This window comes from Embiotoca jacksoni, unplaced genomic scaffold (assembly GCF_022577435.1).
Source record: "Embiotoca jacksoni isolate LCO1_2020_lvr unplaced genomic scaffold, fEmbJac1.0.p SCAF_36, whole genome shotgun sequence".
Taxonomy (NCBI): domain Eukaryota; kingdom Metazoa; phylum Chordata; class Actinopteri; family Embiotocidae; genus Embiotoca; species Embiotoca jacksoni.
Window position 1 is genome coordinate 1,242,257 of NW_027185388.1, and position 22,447 is coordinate 1,264,703.

Consider the following 22,447-nt stretch of genomic DNA (forward strand, 5'->3'; position numbering starts at 1 on the left):
GTTGGACTTTTGTATTACACTTAATGTGATTCTATGAATGGATTTACCGTATTATTCAATAACATTAAAATGTCGATCAAGTAAATTTCGACACCAAATTACAACTCCAAGACAGTGCTCTGAGCTATAACTCTTATTTTCATTATTATCACAATGGTATTAATCATATTAATCATGTGTAATGAATCAGGAGGTGAAACACATTTGTTTGTTTCTACAATAAGGCAACGTGCTCTGCATAAGACATTTGAAGGTAAGAAAGAAATAAAAGAAACACAAGACAGTATAAAAAAGACAAATAAATAGGTTTTAAAAAGAGAGAAAAAAAATACATATCTTATAATAAGACATTAATCAGGAGGCAGTGCATCTCCAATGCAAGTTAATTGAATTAAAGGCGGTGGCTGTAGGAGATTTTTCTTTGTGTGAAATTGTTTTCTATATGCTCACCTATATATGCTTTTCTTGATATATACTTACCTATATCTCTATAATCTTTGAATGTTAATAAATACGACTAATGATTTTAGTGTAGTTCACAGTATAAAGTGCCGGGTTTTGTGTGTCAAGGCACAGGTCAGTCACAAGGTCACCGTGATGTCAGTGGGGTCACTGCATTTTCGATTATTGTGAAAGATAAAGATATGTGTTGTAATGCAAAGGATTTATGTCAAACACGTGTCAAGGTTAATAGGACTCATTATGGCACATGTGACGGCAGGTGACTTCGTGCGTAACTCAACAATAAAAAACAATGAGATGCGAATGGTTTACAAAGACAGCGTCTAAAGATCTAAGACATTTAATTTTAGACATAATTTGAAGGTAAAAGTAGGTTGATTTTTTTTTTAAAATTTTATTGTCTTATTGTGGAGTCCAAATTTAGTCCATATAGCTTTAAAACCTACGGAACCACTTGCTTTTTCTGATGGCCTCTGTTTGAACATATGTGTGTAACTTGGAGACATTTACATTACATTACATTTCATTTAGCTGACGCTTTTATCCAAAGCGACTTACAATAAGTGCATAAAGACATAAAGAGAGATTAAACAAACAAACTAAAAACCAGACACGGTCGCAGTCAATGCTAAAGGATGCACACCAGTTCAGCTGACTCGTCAAAAATGTTTGCACAATATTTCTGCCTGGCAAGTTCAAGGCGTCACGACATTCAGTGGAAGAGCAGGGTTTAAAAAAATAAGCAGTTTTTCCAGAAGAATTCAGTTTATATGCGAAATAACTTTTCTTACTCACTTCAGCTTTACTCAGAAAAACTGAAGTTGAGGAGACTCTGTCATAATCTCGGTCGAACCAAGTTTCAGTAAAAAAAAAAGAAAAGAAGATTTGCCTGTCAATGACCTGATGTTTTACTAAAGATCGATTTACTGTGTTCAAAGCATTCTTTAACGGTTTAAAGTTTTTTTTTTGTGGATGTTGGAACAGAACTTTAACCATCGACCTGACTCAGAAGTTTTCGCCAGATGCTGATATGAAAACTGCAATTTCAGCATTTTGTGTTTTGTGAAATCAGTTCTTCCTCATATGTGTTCAAATGAAAGTGAGGTTCATGTTGTTCGGAAGTTTGTAAAAGTCTTGAGTGCACAGACTGAAGCTGCTTTGTGGGCTTTATTACAACCGGGAACACAAACTGATCATCAGCAATTAGTTAATGTTGTCTTTTAAAGCATGTTTCATTCAAATGAAAATACAAATTTGTCAGCGTCATGATGACAAAGCAATGCACCAACAGTGTTGAGATTAATTTTAGAGGGGCAAACAGTGAGGAAGAAGGGAGGCTGTCGCTCCGCCCACTAACAGACCCTCTGTATTTCTGCCACACGAGTATAAGAAACATTTCAAACTTCCTTTCATAAAGCATGAGCGAGAGTTACGGGAAGGTAAAGACTTTACACGGCGCTGCTTAAAACAAGCTTTCCAACAGTATTCGTCATCTTCTGCTCACAGATAGGTAAGGTTTATGTCATTTATTGTAAACATTCATGGAAGTTTATGTCTATATCAGGAATTAATATTCAGCGTTGCAGCAGAAAGAACTAAATATTTTCTTTTTTTCTATTTATAAGCTCGGCAGCTATTTCAGAGGCTTTTCTTTCTTTTTTTCTTAACTTTGAAGACTCGAGCTTTGAAGGCAGATGCAGAGATGACGTTCGAATACCATGCCTCCAAAACGACAAACATGGACTGCGATGACAGTAAGATTGCCTACAAGCAGCATTTCGACGCTGGCAGCGAATCTCGCTATTCAGGTGAGAATATCGCCTTTATTTCAAGCAGGGTTGACTGACATGACAGTTCAGTATTTATCATAAGATAACTTCATTATTTTTGCTTAAAACCCAGGAGTTTCCTGTTTTAGTTTACTCTCACTTCTCTTAAATTATATCCGGAATAATATTCTCCATTGGTGCACACCCTGCATTACAAGCCATCCTGAGAAATTTAATAGAAAAATAACCTAATGACCTAAACAGGAAATTTGATTGGGTTTTATAGTTAAAGCTATACATTCATGTTGTATTTAGGCTTCTCAGATAACCTGCATAATATTAACATGCTATCACCTTGGCAGACAAGTGCTTATTTACACAAAACAACATGAACAGTGTTTCTGTTCACATACTTTTGAAATAAAGTCTGAGCCTAAATCATTTATTGGAATCTGCCAAAAATCAAAATGTTGCAAAAAAAATTTTGAGCTTGGCTGAAAGGGGAAAAGTTGGTGTATCGATAAAAACAAAAAAACGCAGCGAAGTGCAATGGAGACTTCTTAAAAAAAAAAAAAAAAAGCCACGAAATACATGTAGCATGTGATTTAAACATCCTCTGCAGTCTTCGCTCCACTTGAGAGAAGAAAAATAACACCAGCCAAAAGCATCAGATGTGTTCTGGATCAACGATCATGTTTTTGTTTGTTTGACTGGCGCTGTTGTAATTTCGTCATCTTGTTGTAGCTTCTTTTCTGGCAAAAATATTTAAATTAGAATTATTGTCTCGTGTTTATCTCAGTGGAGCAACTACTAATGCTTTCATAACAATAGTCGATGGAAATTCACATTTAACTGCTGTTTTATTTTGTGATTTAAAAATGAATTGAACCAAAAGCCAGCAGCCACCAATTGTAAGCTTCCAGCACAACACCACAGAGAACAATTTAGACATTAGTTTATGAAAACAGTAAAGCTATTTGCACCCAAACAGGCAGATCAATTTTTCTCAGGAGGAGATAGAGAGCAAAATACAACTAAAATTAAAGTGAATATTGAAATTAGATTTGTCACATCACCAAAAAAACTGCTTTAAATTATCATTAACAAAGGAATTCAATCACTTTTATGTTGAAATTGGACATTTTATTTGAACAACTATGTAAAAATTAACTGAAAGAAATGCAGCTAAGATAAACTTTGACTACTGCTGTGACAATATGTACTCTATTAAAGAATTCCCACATGTAACCAAAAATATTAATAGGATAAGAACTGTAATATAAACACTAAAGCAGCACATCTTTGCAAATTCTTTGTTTTATTTTGCAAAGATGTGCTGCTTTAGTGTTTATATTACAGTTCTTATCCTATTAATATTTTTGGTTACATGTGGGAATTCTTTAAAAATCACCATATTTATCATATATATTTGATTTGTGTTGGTATGCATAATATATTGTTGGCCTTCAAAAACACAGTGATTTATATGTTTTTCTGAAATAATGATTACTTTACCAGCAAATTTTCCTTGATATGAATGTTTTCGTGCCACATTTTGCAACTCCACTCTGTAAAACCACAAGTTCCTTAGATTACTTCGCTAATTTGAAGTTTCCGTTTCTGCTTTGCTTGCATTCAGCTTTTCCGTTGAGAAACAGCCCTTTCAAAGTTGCGACCGTTTGCCTCGGCCTACTGTGTGTTCTCCTACTGGCCGGGGTCATAGGTCAAAGTGTCCACTGTGAGTCCACTGTTTTGTTTTCTCTGCCCAATATTCAAATCGGCAACATTAAGAAAATAAAAACGCTGAATGATGTGTTGTCTCCCCTCTTTCGTCAGACCGCAATGTAGGGCGAGACCACGACAACAACGTCAAAGCCATGAGCAGGGAGAAAGAGAACCTGCAGCAAAGCCTGAAGGCGGCGCAAAAGGAGAAAAGGGATCTGGAAGTCAACCGTAATCAGCTACAGCAAAATTACGATTACTTAGCTAAAAGGAGAGACCAAATACAGACCAACAACAATTTACTGACCGAGGAAACAAACCAACTTAAACTTACCCAAAGTCAGGTCGAGACCAGTAACACTGCTTTGAAAAAAGAGCTAGACGAGATCAAAATCACCAAAAACCAGCTGCAAAAGAATAACGACGCCCTGACTGTGGCCAAGAACCTCCTACAAAACCAATACGACTCCGTCTTAAAACGCAAAACTGACCTGCAGGCAAATTACGACTCGGTGTCCAAAGACAGAGACGTTTTTCACAACAAATTCAACAACGTAACCAGATCCAGAGAGCAGCTGCAGCTGAGTTACAACGACTTGATTAAGAAAGTCGAACATTTACAAGTCAGGTACAACGTATCTGCCAGCGAGAAAGACATGATGGTGAAAAGTCACAAAAACATGACGGTAGAAATGGACACGCTGCAGGCCGCTTACGACATCGTTAAGAAGGCGGAAAACGAGCTGCAGGCTACTTTCATGTTGTTGGTGAAGGAAAGAGATGAGCTGGAGAGCAGTTTGAAGAACGTAACGGCGGAGAGAGACTCGCTGCAGGTGAAAAACGACAACATAACCGTCGAGAGGGACCAGCTGCTGGGGAAAGTCAACCAGCTGAATGAAACGATTGAAGGTAAAAAAAATTAAAAAAAAGACATCGCAGAATGTTTTGGTAGCCGTACGACCCGACGAAAGACAGGAAAATCACCAAATGTCACTTTAAAAAAAAAAAAAAAATAACTTTGTTCCCGTTTATTGGTATTAATCGACGAATGTCTGACAATTACAGCGAAGGCATGCCTCACCGGCTGGAAGAAGTTTGAGTTCAGCTGCTACTTCACTTCTGTCAGCAAGAAAACCTGGACCCTGAGCAGAGAGTATTGTCAAAGCAAAGGAGCGGATTTGGCAATCATAAAAAGCCCGGCGGAGATGGTGTGTATATCTGTGTGTACAGTCAGCTGACAATGTGTGCTGTCAATCACGCAGTTCCGTGGTTCACCTTAGCGCCACAAAGCTTTTTTGGCATCTTATTCTTTTGGTTTGATGACTGGCAAGAAACCGTGGAGCTGAACGTCAAGGAAAAGTCCCGAGACTTGTTGTTGTGCGTGAACACAGCGATGTGCTCGGAGCAGGGGGATCCAATAACCTTCGGAAGTCAGGATTCCAAGTTGCATCAATTGATAAATATCAGGCATCTGTGTTACAACCATTTTTACGAGCGCTGGTATCATACGCATTTCACAAAACCTGAGCTGAGGGCGCACATCAAGTTATGCACCAACGTTTTGGGGAACAGAAAAAAGAAGGAACTTCGTGCACATTGTTGTGCTGCGAAACTTTGGTGCACAACATTTCCAAGTGTGCACGGTGAAAGCGTCTGAGAACACAAACGTATTTGGCAAGATCATAGTTCTCAACCCAACATTGAATAGCTGAGTTTTAAGCTCCGTCTTTGGTCTCCACCGGTCTTTGAGTGATTATAAAAACTGCTAACTGATAACCAGCTCGTCGCTCACTTTGTCCATAATGCTTCCTCCATTTTTCACGCTGTTTGTTCCGCTTCACCTCATCAAACTTCATGTATGACAAACCATCGCTGTAACTTGTGTGTCTCTTCCCTTATAGGCCTTCATCAACAGCCTGCACGGCCATGACAAAGAAGTCTGGATTGGACTGTCGGACGAAGGAGCAGAGGGGCAGTGGAAATGGGTGGACGGGACACCGATGAACAAATCGTAAGACTAAACACAAATATCTCATTATAGCCCAAATAAAAATAGTTTATAATTTCATTCACCAGAGGACAGGGCAGTCCGTGTGCTAATTTTGGGTGTCCGCCCCCGTCCTGCAGGTACTGGGGTAAAGGCCAGCCCAACAGCTATGACGGGAGGAACCAGGACTGTGTGGAGTTCTGGCACCGTGCAACAGGGATCGGTGACTGGAACGACGAGAGCTGTACAATTGAACAACAATGGATCTGTGAGATGTAGTTTTACTGCGGAGATAGGTCGAAACCTTTGGCTAACGTTGTTCTCGGAGAATTGGAAATAATAGGAAGGATTTGATTCTCTATTTGCGTAAAAATCAATATTGTGTGATCATTTTAAACACAATGACACACAGCACCGCCAGCAGCTAAAGCCTGCATTGCACTGTTTTGTGATGAGTAATGTTTTAGGAAGTTAAATTTAGCCGGTGGCCCAGCTGAGGCTGATGTAGGTTGTTTTGAGCTAACTGTTTGTGCTGTTGGACCATGACTGGCTCACGGGGGACCATAAATACCTGTACATACTGTAGAAACATTTATGTTCATGTAATAAGTACTCAATGCGTCTTTTGGTTCGATATTTATGAACCGATTGAAAATTGACATGTAAGATAATGTCTTATTAGTTTTCTAGTCTGATTATTTGTTTGTTCTCATAGTTTTTATTTTTTATTGTTTGTTGATGTTTGGTTTGTACCATACTACAATTGTATATTTTACAAACAGGAGGGCACACTTATTAAGGGGAAATAGCACTAAATAGATTATTAATAACCATTCATTTGATGCTTATATTTCTAAAATTCACGTGTCTGTGTTGTATCCGCTTACAGTGAAATAAAACTGATTCGTTTGCTCCTTACTCTACCTACTCTTTATCCTTATTCATCCATGTAAACACATTTAATGAAAATAAAACAGCTCCGCCTGTAACTGATCGCATTCAAAGAGTTTGTCGGTAAGTTCTGTAAAATCACCAAAAGCTGCAGAACTCATGAAGCCCCTTACTTAAAAGGGTATAAATAAGAAACCAATGTTGAGGTTCAGAAAACCAATCCAGTCCTCTCAACTCCGTGCGTGTGTTGTGTGTGCGCATGCACATGGACACGCGGGTATCCTCTTGCAAACGCACGAGTCAAATTTGACCCACAGGAGGGTTTTCCTAAATTACCATCACTCTTTAAGTTTAAGCACAAAAAAAACCACAAAAAAAAACTTGTTTTTTTTTTACAGGGAAGGCATTTTTTTTTATATATAAAATGATGACCTAAACTGTGTTTTCCGTTAAAGTTACGACTTTCTTAAAGTTACGCAACCTCCGTTGTCATGGCAACAGCCCAGGCCGTTTCAAACAAACAGCAAAGCGGACAACGAGTCTGCTGATGTGACGAATCATCCACCCTCCTCCTCCTCCAAACAAAGACAAACTCCCACTTTGCCATTCCTCCAGGACACCCCATACGTTCTTTATTTTTACGACAGCTAACGGTCGCTTAACTTTAAAACTTAGCCGTGGGCTGTAGTTTGCCGCTTGCACCAAAAAGACAGTCCCGAAACATCTTTTACTGTAACGTTTAAACTGTAGGACATAAAAAATGATACATTTCCACAATTAAAGCAGTTTATGCACGTGAGATATGTGCTGCTAAGTTGCTGAATGGTGCAGAAAAACAGAATGCGGAGCAGGGTGGATGATGCAGCCTGTGTCAGTTTAAAGCTGAGGTATGCAGTTCTGTGTGTGTGTGTGTCATTTGTCAAAGATTTCCTAATAACCTTTCTGCATACTGTAATTCACGTGGTCTGACTGAGGACCAGACTTCTAGACCTTTTCACTCTGTTTCACTAGTAATTCTCGTTGTTGTCGTCGTCGAAAACTGCCTACCCTCGTGTTAAATGATCTGAAAGCCGTTTGTCTCCTGTGTTTAACCATGACAGTCCACTAGAGCGAGTTACATCCCCCCCCCCTGCTTTTCTTACAGCTTTAGGGAGCAGTGTGCAGGACTTACTGCCATCTGGTGGTAACGTCGCAGATTGAACGTAGCTGAACAACTCTCGCCTCACCTTCCTTTTCCCGAGCGTGTAAGAGAATCTACAGCGGACGTAGCTTTCGGGTCTGAAAAATGAGGCCATTGTGGAAGTGCAATAACAAAGAGTGCCACTAGGGACTGGCTCCAAAAAGCCTCCGGCTCCATAGACTCCCATTCAACTTCTCTCGTGAAATTCTCAGTCAATAAAATTTCTCCGCGAGCTATTTCGGTGTTGGTAGCTGACGTCGCTCGTTCTTAATGGCCGTTCACAAACGGGTGGCCTCGCCGTTGGTTGCCAGTTGGTCACTACACACTAATGAAAGCATTATTGCAAATATCATATTCCATTTCTCCCCATGAATCCATCCTAAATCCTAAACACTGAGCCTTTGAGAATGAACAGCCATGCTCAAGATATTTTAGAGCTTTTTGTTGTCTGAACATAAACAGTAAAATCGAACTGATACTAAACCAGCTGCGACCATACTTACGTTCCCATTACGAACCTTTAGTCCTACAAACAAAAGAACGGTCTCAACTAAATTAGCATTGGTGTTGTTTCTACTTTCCTCCTTATCGTACTTCAATATTGTCATTTTCTTATTCTAACAATGATGCTTTCTGGGAGCAGTAATGATGTCACATTTATACCGGTTTTGTTTGACGGTACAAATTTCTGGGAAAGTCACTCTTGGGTTGATCTCCGTTGAAATCTGACACGCACTGCACATCGAGCCCGACAGAGGATGGACATCTACAGCATTCACCAATAAAACAGCGTTATAGAGGACGAATCTGCCACACTGATGCCTGATTCTCTACCGTTTGTCCGGTCATTCCCACAGCCTACGATCCCACTCAACCCTCTCCAGGCCGCCTTCGCATTTCTATGACAGCATGATCTCAGTCTTCTCCGTATTTGTAGCCGGTTCCGCTCTTACCTTTACTACTTAAGTGGATTTGGAGCTTTTCTTGTTTTTCCAACATATTAATCACCAACTGTTAACTGCAATTGAAATAGATGCCATCATCAACACATTTAATTCACATTTATGTTCGTAAGAAGTCTGCAGCTTTCCCCACTGCATTCAACACCAGCTGCTGTCACGTATGGATAACCACACAAATGTTAGATCGAATATGTCTGTGCAACAAAGATTGATATAGCCAAGGGGCACCTCGCTGATCACAAGGAGCGATGCACATTCAGTGAAAACTAAAACCAAAACGTGCCCGAGCCCCATCTGCTCTGTGAACACACTTCTGGCAGTTATTCTGGGGTTCAGAGGCAGACTGCCAGTGTGGTGTTAGACATGGAAATAATTCCATTTTTTTTTTATCCGGCTGTATGTCCAGACTTGTACAAATACAGTCAATAAAAGGAAGTAGGAAAAAAATGCAGGACTGTCACACGGTATATTTATCATTTTTATATTGTCAATTTTGCGTAGAAATTTGACATATTTGCTTCTAAATCATTCCTCACTTGTTACTTTTGAGCAAAGAGCCTTCTGTAGGTTAAAATAAACCCACGACTTTAGACTGCAGCAACATTGGAAAGAAAAGACTAATTCAAAATCCTGAAAAAATGATCTCTGAAGATAACCAGGTGCTTGTATGAATTTCTTTATTTACTCAGAGGCTTTTCCATTACTTGGCCTCCGCATTGCAGCAGTCATTATGGTATTAATGCTCTAAGACACTAATGGTCAGTCAGAGCTGTAATAGTCAGTCTCTGTTTTATTCATGTGTCTGTGGAGAATCTCTACTACTACACCTACTCACACAGGTGGGTGGTGAGATCTCACTTTGACCATATTGCTGTGTGGGTGCAGCTTCTCACACCAACCCTTAGAAAGTATACAAAGATTATACAAATATACAGGGAATATTATTGATGTGCTGTGGTTTACCAAATACAAAATATACTGTGATCTTGTCAGGTAAACAGCCTTTTATGCGGCGGGGTCCATAAATCTGAGACAACTGGGAAAATAGTTTATATTTTGATTGATTACAATCAAGTTTGAAAAAAAAAAACACAAGAAGTTTGACATGTGAAATAAAGAAGAAATACTTCAGATTCTGCACAATTTCATGGTCCGCAATCAAATCGAGCCAGACAAGGCTCTGATTGGCTCCTTAAAGTCAATCAACCTGCAGCCTTGTTTCACCTGTTAAGACATATGAGTGCATTTGAACGGCGCCCTCTTGTGGTATTCACAACGTTGGAACACAAAATCTTCGAGTGGAAATTTCATTTTTCGTTGGATGTTAAGCCAATATATTGTAATTTTGTCTTCATAACTTCGATAATAGCCTGCATCTGAGGAAATCATTGATCTTCCCAACCACCTCATCTCTTCACGCTGTGCCTTACGTTACCCCCCCCCTCCCCCCACCGTTGGCTTCTACACGCCATCCACGGTGCCTAGCAATGGTGTTTTTACAATTTATCCACTTCAGCGCCAAGCATATGGTGCACCAAGTTCCTGTGTTGTAAGCACGAGCTCACGAGTTGTATTTGAATGCAGCAATTGTTTACTGAGTAGCATTGTGGTTTGGGGAAACATCAGAACTAAGGGAAAGAGCGAGAGATCAGATTGTGTTTTTTAAGCAAAGAGGAACTTTCTCAGTGTTAAATCATTACTGGACTAAAGGTTTCTGAAGGTTTCTACACGGGGCAGCGCATGGAGCTCTAAAACACTGTGGAAACTGGATCGTTTGTATCCAAACAACAACGTGGCAGAAAAGTGAGCACTGCATCAGAAGATCAATACAGCAAGCTTTGTTCACTGAGACAGAAAAGCAGCTTCGTCACTGAATTTTCGAAGAAGAGAACACAAGAATCCAATCGGCAAAAAGTCCTGTTGAAAGAAGGCTGACTGGTCAAGTTATCAGAGGACGAGTAGCGCCTCTTAACGACAAAGACAAACACTCGTGATGGGTTAAAACAAGCCACAAGTTAGCAGTGGGTGAAGTCGCTGATGACGAACAGCTGAGAGAATGTTACAGCGGTGGATCAAACTCACGGCGAGACATGGTGGGACTGTTAAAGTCTGCAGGTGTTTTGCTAGTCTGGCTTTGGAAGAGAGCAGCTAATCGACTTTACCCTGAAAAAAGAAGTAACACTTCATCAAAAGGCCCCTGCTCAAAAGTATTCAGTATTCAGTAAGTATTTACTCTAAAGTTGGAAACCATCTGAGATGATCAGACAAAAAAAACCTCTAAAATGTATGTGGTGTTGCTGTTTGCATTTACTACCTGTAAGATGTTTCTACATCCCAAGATCTAGTTACTGAAATAAGAGTTTTAAAGAACAGCATAACCTTTATTCAATGATTACCTAATGCATTGTCAGTTAAATGAATTGAAGTCTGGCATGTTATAGGATTGAGTGAATTATTACCAGTGACACAACAACAGTGTACATTTCCTACATGCACAGATTTATAAATTCCTGGCTTGGACTCAGTAGAATCAAATATGACAAACAAAACAAAACAAAAACACATGCCTCATTAGACAGGCTTGCCTTTTTGTTAAGTAAGTGAGTGTACAAGGAGAAGAAATGAGTTCATGCTTTGTCTTGTTTGCTGGTGGTGCCCCCTCCTGGTGAGAGCCAGTTCCTGTCAGTGAAGCCAAACTGAGGTGGTCCTGAGGTGGCGATGTTAAGTGGAGCTCCTTACTGAGGGTGGACTCATTCTTAGTCATTGCTAATGTTCTTAAAATGTATAGATAATTTGCAATAAAGTGATGGCTACTACATTTAAGTTTCCAGTTTCAGCTTTACTTTAGGTTAGCGCAAATATAAAAAGGACTATGATACAGCCCTTTTACTACAGAGTGCCCAAATTGCAAGGGTTCAACAGTAATTAAACGTCTGGCTAACATGTTTTTTGGGCAGCAGCGTGTTGTTTGAAGGTTAGTTTGTGCACAAAGGAGTTCATATTTGACTATGAGTTGACTGACAATTGCATTTAGGTAGATCTGTGTGTCACTATCCCAAGTAAAGAGGTGAGCAAGCAAGTGAAGGACATTTTACTCCATCTTAACAAAAGAAAAAACCTCAGGGAGGTTTTAAAAGTCAGTTGATTTGCCAAATTTAACAGTTGGGTACATTTGAAAAAGGTGTGCACAGAAAAACTAGAAAACAGTAAGTAACTGACCAAAAAAATGATGTTCATGGTGAAGAATAACCGTGTTGTGACAGGTATGGGCTCAAAGATGGCGTACATATTTCCTTTTCGGCAATGAAGAGAAGACCTAATGACCAAAACCTCATTGAAGCCCTGGTAAGCCTCTAAAACAGAAAGGTGAGACTGAAACTCACAAATAACACAAGAAAAGAAACATGAAGAGTTGAAGAAGGAGAATTTAAAATGGGCCAGTTGAAATCAGCTGGTGCCCGTCTTGTGGAAACGGGTACATTGAGAATCTTAAGACTCGAAATGATGAGGATGGAACCAAGCTTGAAGACGACTAACGTGAGCCTGAAGAAATGGACTGATATGGAGCTGTTAAAGAGCCTTCGGAAATCAGTCAAAGATGCTAAAAAGCTGCTGAAACAAAGTGTTGGTGGCAAACCTGGCTGATAGCGGCCCCTCTTGTATCCTGGTAGATGAGGATAGTGATGAATGCCAGAGCGTGGTTGAAAGAATATGGATAGAAATCACTGAAGACATCGCTAAAGCAGGTTCAAAGCCGGAAACCGAGTACTAGAGCCTGCGTAAAGTTGGCAACCAGTACAATGAAAATTACCACAAGCCAAGAAAGAAATAGCTCAGAAGGACGCAGCAAAGATTTGAGATGGCCACTGATATGTTCAACTTCCTCCACAGAGGTGCAACACAACCATTTCCTGAAATGGTAAGAAATAGAAATGGACAATCTGTCCCTCAATCAGCTGTCAGCGTGGCTGAATTGAGACAAAATGCTGAAACAGAAATCTTCCTGAGAAACTTGTTAAAAATTGTAGAAATGATAAGCAAGTTTCTGTTTGTTCTTTCCCATAGGAGCACTTTCTTTTTCATGTGTGGGCGGCAGCGAGTTATTTGCCAGAATACAGCGGAAAGAAAAAAAAAGAAAAAGAAACAACTCCGTGTGCTCGGATGCTGCTGGAGGGTTTCCCTTCGTACTTGTTGACAGCAACTTGATAAAATGGATCTCTGAAGTGGTTACTGAAATTCAATACATTATGCATGGAAAACACAGACTGTATATAAAAATGTCTGTGGTCTCTGAGTCTGAAAAGGGAAGCCAAGGCAGAAGTGTGTTAACTTGCAATGCCTCTGAGGGCCACTAGGGGCTGGCTCCAAAAAAACCCCCAAAAAACTCTGGCTCCATAGTCTTCCATTTAAAACCTTAAACTTCTCTCATGGAATACAACGTAAATACAATTTTTTTTCCACATCATTATGGTGTCATTAACAAAATTCATTACAAGGATCAGTGTTCTGGTCCTTATGGAAGAAAACTCTCACCAATTAGATATTAGGCCTAAAAGAGCGGTACGTTTGGGGGCGTGCCTGGTTTGACTAACATGCCTGAGGGGCAGTCATGTTTTTGGTTCTCATTCAGATCCACCCTTCGGTTCTATCTCACCTCGTCTTAATATGGTCACCTTTGGCTCCAAAAAAAATGAAGATGGCCACAGGGAAAATTCCAGACCGGTGGCTTCAAAACAGCAGTTCACAAACCAGTCGGTGACATCACAGTGGGTTACCAACTTGATTTCAACTGCAAGCTCAAGATCATTGCAGTCAAGGGAGGTAAAGCTAAATCAACTCGGCACCATGTTAATGACGGGACACGCACTACTAGAGGAACACTCGTTCAGACGATGTCAGGAAGGAACCGAGCTGCAATGTGACCTTTGACACTTCGGGGGATTAAAGCCAGATTAGATGGCTCGAGACGATCACAGCCGTGAACGTGATGCCAAGATTGACAAGTTTCGACAAGGACAGCTCTGCAATGAAAGATGACGTGAAGGTGGTGCTTCATACGTTCACAAGGCTGACGAACTGCGTCATTTTGTACATACCAACATGTTCGGCATGTAAGGGCATAAAGGTAAAGAAGAGGTAAAGAAGAGGCAGCTCAATTCAATGACCCCGAAGGATGATGAAAAGGGCCGACATCAAAGTTTTCGAATGTGTTGGAGTTTGAGCCAAACACTCGGAGTTAGTAGTTTCTACTATAACTGCTCCTGGTTTGAAAAACGACCAATCAGAGACCTTAAAAAAAAAAAAAAAAAAAAGGTGATGTGATGCATTGTACTGCAAATCAAATCTACCTACGGGTACAAATACAGGAACCTAACTTAACCTCTTTCATTGAGAGGGTACAAACATCTCAGAAGGCTGAGAGAGAGATGAAGCTTTCATGCACTAAACGGATGTAAACGGAGAGAAAAAGAATCCGGTCACATGGTGAAAACTAGTTTAATGTCACTCTTACTCACTTGTTTTTGTTATGTACAATGCACCTCACCTGTTGGACACTGTACAATTAAAACATTTAACAGGTGAATATGCATAAATTAAACACGCACTTTGTCCGTTACATTTTTAACCAATAGGGAAACAGATGTACGGATGATGTTTACAGATGTGCAGCAAACACCAAGGATCATCATGTTACTGTTATCAAATAGGTATCAAAAAGATTTGTAAAAATTAGTTATTAGAAAGGTTTTAATTTACTTGCATTGATTGGATTGTCAAAAGTGCGCAGCTGAAGTAATTTAGGTCATCAATGCATGTTTGTACAATAAAGACACAAATAAGATCTAATCTCATGTACTTGTTCTATTAGCACATTACTCACTTGTTCTACCGGACTTGGAATAATATTACACACAATCACAGTCAAAATACATTCAAGTTTAAATGGAAGATTCTTGAAGTGCCATTCGTATTCATAGTCTAACAATAAAACTTCATATAATTATAAAAACAACAAACAAAAATATATCATTTTTTGAAGGTTTTTTGTGTGCATTTTTGCCAATGAAGATTGGCTTTTATTCTATTAAGCTTTTAAATATACTTCTTTTATATAAGTATATATATACATATATTAAAATTTGAATTCACGTCTAAAGACACCACAGCTTTGGTTACGCCCTCTCCTCGCTGAGTCATCGCTCTATAATCTGCGATTACGCACGTATTACATTTTACATTCGTACAACAGTGACACATCGAAGGGATTCTTGAGTACGTGAGAGGTGACGGAGGTAAGTGAAGAATTACAGACACCGAGAAGTCTTTGTACATCAGAGGAGAAAGTTAACAGTACGCAGTCTGTGTTCGGTGCAGCAGAACGAGCTTCGCAGAAGAGTCAGCGAGACATCATTCGCACAAACTCTGTGGGAAGAAGGAAAATGTGGTTATCGAGGGTGAAGGGAAGAAGAACGGCACCGAGAATCCGGTCAATTTTCACAATAAAACCCCCCTTTGCAGACTCCCGGTCGTGTACCACATCCCTGCATTAACGTCTACGTCTCCCCCCAGTCGGACAAGAAACGTGTTCTCCTGCTATATGAGCTGTATGTGAAATAGTTATGATCTTTTAATAACTAAACCACTGCAACACTTCATGAACTTTGTCTGTATGACAGCAAAAAAGAAGAAAACGACAACAACAAACGCAAAACGGATAAAAAAAAAATGCAAACAAAAAAAAAACCCATTTTGCAACGTTGACTAGTGCTAGAGGCACCAAAAAAAAAAAAAACAACAAAAAAAAAAAAGACAGGCAGACCAACGTTTTGTTTCTGAAACGCTCCAGTTGGGTTATGAAGCCGTGCAGATGACGTAACAGAACTATGTGACAGAACCGGAGCCGGTGGAGTCCCCAGGTTAGCCTCCTAACATCCACTATTCCTGCTGCATGCATCATAACAGAGATTCCATCACACCTGATTATCAGAATGACCAAAAAAAATCAATCATCATCTAAAAGCAGTTTTTTTTTTTTTTTAATGATCTTTTGTCTTGTTTCGTCCCTTTCCCACTTTATTTCCTCAATCTGTTTCTACTCAGCCGTCTCACCTAAAATCACGAGTCACTCACCCTCAAAGTCCACCTGTCCGTCCCCGTTGAGGTCTACGTCTCGCAGGATCTCGTCGATCTCGCGGTGGTTGAGCTGCTCTCCCATCAGCTTCTTCATGGCTTCCCTCAGCTCCCCGAGGCTGATCTGGCCATCGCCGTCAGAGTCGAACTAGAAAAGCAGAATCGATTGGGTTGGATTAAACATTTAAACCCCCCTCCCAAAAAAAGAAATTGAATTGAAGGTAAAGTTGAGGAAAAGTGGGAATATATTCCAGTTTATCTTGGGGAAAATATGTAAGTGGTATATTCGGCTAAAAATGAATAGTGCTGTAAAATTCCAGACCTCCCTGAAGGCATCCCTTAATTCTTTGACTCCAATCATGTCTGCGGTCTCAGCCAGCATTTTGGGACCCATCAGTTCCACAAAGTCCTCAAAGTCCACTCTGCCGCCACCTAGAGGACAGAAAACAAAAACAAAACGCATACGGAGAGGAAATTATCTTTATTGTGTCTAAAACATGCAAACAAATTAGCGGCTCGATTATTTACCAAACAATCCTTAAAAAAATAACGTAATAACACAACCTAAATGGAAGATTTGATTGAACCACAGATGTGTGTTTCGTCCGTCGGTGTGCAAGGACTCACAGATCTGCTGGCTGAGTTCTATCAGCTCCATCTCGGTCGGCATGTATCCCATCGTCCTCATGCACTCTCCCAGGTCCTTACAGCTGATGAAGCCGTCTTTGTCTTTGTCAAACTCCCTGAAGGCCTCACGCAACTCTGCAAGGAATCAATACACGTGAGAGAAAGTATATTGCTGTTGCGTAGAACTTTTATGGTTGTTTAAATAATACAGTAATCATGATAATTAGTCAAAGGCAATGTATTGCCTTCAGATGTTAATTTCAGGGGTCCTAAACTGAGTGTGTAGATGTGAAGCCAAAGTAAATTCTACATTTGGCTGCTTTATCTCAATAATCTCACATTTGACTTTAATTGAAAGATTCTAATTTTGGCAGCACTTTCTCATAAAAGCACCGTTCATAAAGAGTTTATAAGCTGTAACAGATTTTTTTTTTTTTTTTTTTTTTTTTTGGGGGGGGGGGGGGGTTTACCCAAATTTTAAGAAAATCAGAAAAAGAAAATGCTAATTAATGCATTTTCACATTGTCCTGCAAATATTAGCTGTTAGTTCAATGAAATAAAAAGTTGGTGGCGCAGTTTTCCAAGTCAGGTGCAATTAAATCATTGCAGAAGAAGAATGTGAAAACTTCAGGAAAATAATGGTTGTTTTTTTTTATGGAAATATGTTTTATATCTGAATTGGTAAAGGAACATGCAATGTCCTTGTTACTGTGTGCTAAAGCTTTTTTTGCAAAAAAAATTCAAATTTTCAGGGTTTCCACACAGCAGAAATTAAAAAAGTTACATAAGAAAAGATTGAAGAAAAAAAAAAAATCATTCTGTAATGTTTTATGAATCAGTTATAAACCAGAGATTTAAAAACAATATTTGGGTTGTGAAACTTGTTCGACGTCATACTGTAGACTTACTGCAAAACGTTATGGTAGATCTTCACCGATTTTACATATTAAAGTCTGTGTACAGGTCAATGGAAGTGCTGTTATCAAATGAAGACAGTTGTATAAAGATTAGCTGGTGATGTCACCCAAGTCTGAAAATGAAAAACGTCTCGGGGTGTGCAGTTACAAAGAAGTGATCTTATCAAATTTTTGTAAAAACTCCAGGCCAGATTAGCGGCTATTAGTAAAGCAGACCTGGCAGCCGTTAAATTGCATTGTGGGTAATGTAGGCACTAGTTTTTGAGGAAAAGCAAAAAGGCAAGAAATAAATAAGGACAAAATCTCTGATGCTGCTGGATTACTTTTAAAAAAAATTTTTTTTTTTTTTTTTTTTTTTTAAAATCATTTTTTTAACTGTCCATCGTGATCTGACAGTAAGAGAGACCGATAGCTAAATTTACTCTTTTAAATGTATTATTACGGAATATGTTGCATAAGCACTTGCCAACATGGATTTTGCAACCATGCAACCTCATATTTAATCTGATTACGGTCATATAACTGATCTATAAAGCCATCGGTGGACAATTTATGATTGGAAAAACACAAATTACAACCTCTTTACAGCATAAGAGATGCCAAGTTTGATCACAGTTACACATTTTTAACATCTTCAAAACAAACGGTTAACGTGTCTGTTTTAATGTGTTTTTTCACTGTTCAATTATTTTCTTCAATTTTACAGATATATTCAGATTCTGTGTTAAAGAAGAAATCACAAGTCATAGTGACTCTTTATTCCACATTCAAATTACGTTCTCCTGATTTTTCTGTGTGAAAAGTGGGAGCCAGACCTGAGCAATAGGAGGGATGGAAGATTTGAACTGTGCTTAAACTCTTGAGGAATAATCTTTTCCTTTGAAAAAAAAAAAAAAAGTAATCCTTCACAAAAAAAAAAAAAAAAAAAAAAGCAGGCAGTCTTTAATGTCTTTGTATTGTGCGCTGTACATTAAAGCACACATTTTCACAGTGAAACGGGAGGTTTGAAAGGAGCCGGCTTCGGGAAGAAGAGAAGGGAACGGAGCGAGAGACGGATTGAGGATTTGGATTAAGCTTTTTCTTTTTTTTTATATCTCTGTACCTTCCATTTCCTCCGGTCGTAGGTCTCTGTCCTGCAGCAGTGGTGGTGGTGGTGGTGGGGGAGGGGGGGGGGGGGGGGGGGGGGGGGAGAGACAAGGGCATACAAAGAGAAACCAACAGTCAGTCAGGTTACACTCTCAATCTTGTGTATCTTGTTATTTTTCAGTCACGATGACAAAACAAAAACGGCAGAAGCATTTCAGCTTTTTTTGTTTGTGTGGCTTCCCTGCTTCACCCCTATCGCTCCTTTTTTTTTTTTTTTTCCTTTCCCTGATCATCTGCCCGAGCAGACTTTCTATTACAGGATTATTTGGTTTTTGATCTGATCGACCCCGATGACCTTTTTAGTCAATCTGCTACGCAATCCCATTTAGCTCCTGCTGATGGAGAAAGTCTGTCGTGCATATGTTTCACAACAGCCTTTGAAATGTTAGTAGGTGCGACATGACAACACAAAACAGGTTCGGTTTGGCCAAAGAAGCCAAACAAAGAAATCAAACAAGACTGGATTGAAATAGGGGGAAAAAAAAGTCAGAGAAATTAGTTTAAACGGTACCAAAGTAACTCACACAAACTTCTTTCACTAGTCCCATTCGATTTTCTTCGATATAAAACCTTCCTGAGCCCTTTACCCTAACACTCACAACTAAACATCTAAAATGTACCCGAACCTTCACAATCACAACTAAACGACCAAAAAAGTACCCGAACCCGAGTTTAATTCTAACCCTAAAACAAAGTCACACGTTCTCAAAGATTCTTCCACCGGGAACCTCCATTTTTGTCCCCACAGGTTGTTGTGCATTCAGGTTTAGGTCCCCACCTGGATATAAAAACACACACACACACACACACACACACACACACATACACACACAAAAAGACAAAAACACAATCTATAGTTGTTGGTGTTGAATTGGCTTTGGAGAACGTTGCTTGGATAAAAGGTGACTCCGGGATAAGTTTGTTCACGACGCGTTCTGCGAGGCTGCGACATCAGCAGGAGGAATAATACAGGCCTGGATTAGAGATTACAGCGGTAAATTGTATTACAAATCACGAAGGCTTATTGGTTTTTCATTTTCCCTATCTGATTTTTTTTTTTTTTTTTTTTTTCCATCTGCATTTCCATCTGCACGGCTGTCCGGCCTGGCTCTTGATTAAACGAACACTAGCACACCTGCACGGCTCGAACCACCACACTCACATGGACCACTTTAGTTTATTGTCACTTTTGCTGAGAAAAATGTGTCAGGTTGATTTTAACCACGGAGGTGATGAGGCAATTCTTCGTCTGTCCATTGTTTTCTTGTCTGCTTTCGTTCCCAAGCTACTCGTACCGTTGAGTAGAAGACAACACTGACAAAAGTTTGGAATAAAATACACGTGCGGCGATTTGCTTTCAAAAGAAGTCCAGCTATTTTATCTTGCAGCAATAACTTGATACCAAAAAACACAGAAAGCAAAAAGGATGAAGAACCGATTCACAGTGTTGCTACGAGAGATTTTCTTTAGTTCACAACAAAAGGTATTATGAGAGATTAATAACCAGTAAAGACCATCAGTCTCATGCCGACTAATCTGTGGACTCTGTCGAGGAATCCCATCACTTTCCAAGACTTTAATGCTGCTGGGTAACTGGATTTATAATAATTAAAGCCACGCTACACGAGCATGCGCAGCTGTGCTTTGAGCTGAAAGCTAACATTCGCTAATATTACTCCTAAAAACATGCATCCTGAATTGATTAAGACGGCTCATTAAAGCTACTAGGAAGCAAATATTGCCCACATTTACCACGATCACCATCTTGATTTAGCATTTTCTACTAATCATAAACAATTGATTATAGCCGCTTTAAAATGGTGATTTTGAAGTTAATTTGGCGACATTGTTCCACTGCTCCAAGCATAACCCATTGCAAAACCATGAAGGTGCTACACATGCACATTTCAAGTACGTGTGTCAAGACAGTCAGTTGGTATTGTTGGTATTGCAGACATTAACTCTCTGAAGCCCAAAATTGGCTGCTTCAAACCCAAAAATCCAAAACACACCAAGGTCCAGTACGAAATACAGCAAAATGAAGAGAGCGATTATTCCCATCATTCTATATTTCTCCTCCAGACTCGGCTCAAGGTCGTCCAACAGCCTCGATCTCAGGTCAGTAAAGCCAGCTGTGCACTTTGACTATAACGCTGCTCTAATGGCTCTTTTCAATTAGCGGCACAGTCAGGAAATTAACGTTATTGATCTCTGCCAGCTTCTACTTTCACTACGCGAGGCATCAATCTGAAATCAGTGGTACGTATTACACCCCCCCCCCAGCGCCAATACTACGGTGAATTCATTATCTAAATTACTATCTGGACAAATTGTGAGGGCAGGAGCTGTCAGTTATTCTCTTTTTACGGCTCGAGATTCGTAGAAGTTAACCGTGAAAAAAAAAATGCTCTCCTTCTCCGTCGCTTAAACCGAGAGCTTCTAGTACAACTTCACACATCGGTTCTACTCCAAAAAAAAAATGCTGATACGGAGGTACATGCAGTCGGTTTGATGAGGGGTGCAGTTACGCGAGGGTCTGACGACTAGCAGACGACCTGAACGTCACCTTCCGTCAAACAGTCGAATCGCCGTGGAGATGGACGGATGAATGAGATGCACGAGAGACGGTTTATTTTTCTCGCTGAAGCGTGTGGTTGCGTGGTGTTATGGGAATGTCATACATACGAGCTGGGTCTGTGCCAAGCCCTGTCTGAGGAAGATACAGGCGGGCCCCACTATGTTGTGCAGCATGTTGCAGTTCTTAACCAGGGCGCAGAGGGGCTCGTCGAAGTCACGGTCGCTCCCTCCTTCGTCCTCGTCGTCCGTGTCCACCTCCCCTGCGCCACCCAGCTCCCCCAGCATGGCGGCGGCCAACGGGGCGCCGCTCAGCTCTGAGGGTGGCATCCCCTTTAGAGGATTATGAAACAGATCAAGTTATTACCTAACTTCCAACCGGCTGCAATAAAAACTGCCTAAATCGCATGTTTTTTTTTTGCTCTGGCAATCATACGTCAAATATGCAACTACATGGATATAATCAAATCAAATTTAACAAGGCCTGTTCTATCCAAATTTGGAAGTTGTTTAGAAGCTCAAAAGTACATGGAAAACTGTCAAATGTTTTAATAACTTACACAAAACGTCCAATTTCGACAAAGACGAGCACCATCTTACATTTCTCGATCTGTTACATTTTTTTTTTTTCCTTCTCGTAAGAGAAATTAAAAGCGTCCTTACCTGGTGGCTTTGACTGTTCTTTTTGTTCTTTTTAGAAGCCTTGTTAATGTTTCCCATCACCTTGCCCTCTTCTTCCTGTCTTTCCCCCCCCCTCCCTTTCCTCCTTGTTTCTCCCCACACTTCTGTTTTCTCCTCGTTTTTCTTTTCGTCCCCCTCTTTCTCGCCCCTTCTCTGTTCAAACGTCACTCAAAAGTCCAAAATCCATACTAGATCCAGTGCATCCCGAGGGGAGCGGGGGGGGGTAGGGAGGAGGAGGATGGGGGGGCAAACGCCTTTTAACATCCAGTCACACGAAGGCAAACGTTTCCACTCGCACCACCACTACTCCCACTGCTAAAAAAAAGCGAGTCCTCTCGGGGGCATGTGCCACAATCCCAGATCCTATTGGTCCGGCGAGAGGCAAGTTGGTTGTATGG

At 40.1% G+C, this 22,447-nt stretch overlaps 2 protein-coding genes across 2 annotated transcripts; one reads left to right on the top strand and one right to left on the bottom strand.

Annotated features, from left to right (window-relative positions):
* Nucleotides 1-1,884: 1,884 nt before the first annotated feature.
* Nucleotides 1,885-6,863, top strand: LOC138208233 (CD209 antigen-like). Its single transcript, XM_069165975.1, has 7 exons — nt 1,885-1,972; nt 2,138-2,270; nt 3,871-3,969; nt 4,068-4,862; nt 5,019-5,161; nt 5,855-5,964; nt 6,081-6,863. Exons 2-7 carry the CDS (start codon nt 2,165-2,167, stop codon nt 6,217-6,219), a joined length of 1,392 nt encoding a protein of 463 aa, XP_069022076.1. The 5' UTR covers nt 1,885-1,972; nt 2,138-2,164; the 3' UTR covers nt 6,220-6,863.
* An 8,246-nt stretch (nt 6,864-15,109) lies between these two features.
* cabp2a (calcium binding protein 2a) lies at nt 15,110-22,097 on the bottom strand. The gene is made up of 7 exons (XM_069165885.1): nt 22,032-22,097; nt 21,480-21,701; nt 18,751-18,781; nt 16,732-16,866; nt 16,427-16,536; nt 16,105-16,252; nt 15,110-15,396 (listed from the first exon to the last, which is right to left on the bottom strand). The coding sequence occupies exons 1-7, from the start codon at nt 22,086-22,088 to the stop codon at nt 15,371-15,373; spliced, it is 729 nt and encodes a 242-aa protein (XP_069021986.1). The 5' UTR covers nt 22,089-22,097; the 3' UTR covers nt 15,110-15,370.
* Between the last annotated feature and the right edge of the window lie 350 nt (nt 22,098-22,447).

Excerpts from the sequence above, each read along its gene's own strand:
- cabp2a (XM_069165885.1), bottom strand. The coding sequence starts at position 22,088 with ATGGGAAACATTAACAAGGCTTCTAAAAAGAACAAAAAGAACAGTCAA. Across the intron at positions 18,782-21,479 it reads GCTTGGCACAGACCCAGCTC|GACAGAGACCTACGACCGGA; the intron begins GTATGTATGACA and ends CCACTGCTGCAG. Across the intron at positions 16,537-16,731 it reads AGAACTCAGCCAGCAGATCT|GTGGCGGCAGAGTGGACTTT; the intron begins GTGAGTCCTTGC and ends TCTGTCCTCTAG.
- LOC138208233 (XM_069165975.1), top strand. The coding sequence starts at position 2,165 with ATGACGTTCGAATACCATGCCTCCAAAACGACAAACATGGACTGCGAT. Across the intron at positions 2,271-3,870 it reads CAGCGAATCTCGCTATTCAG|CTTTTCCGTTGAGAAACAGC; the intron begins GTGAGAATATCG and ends GCTTGCATTCAG. Across the intron at positions 4,863-5,018 it reads GCTGAATGAAACGATTGAAG|CGAAGGCATGCCTCACCGGC; the intron begins GTAAAAAAAATT and ends TGACAATTACAG.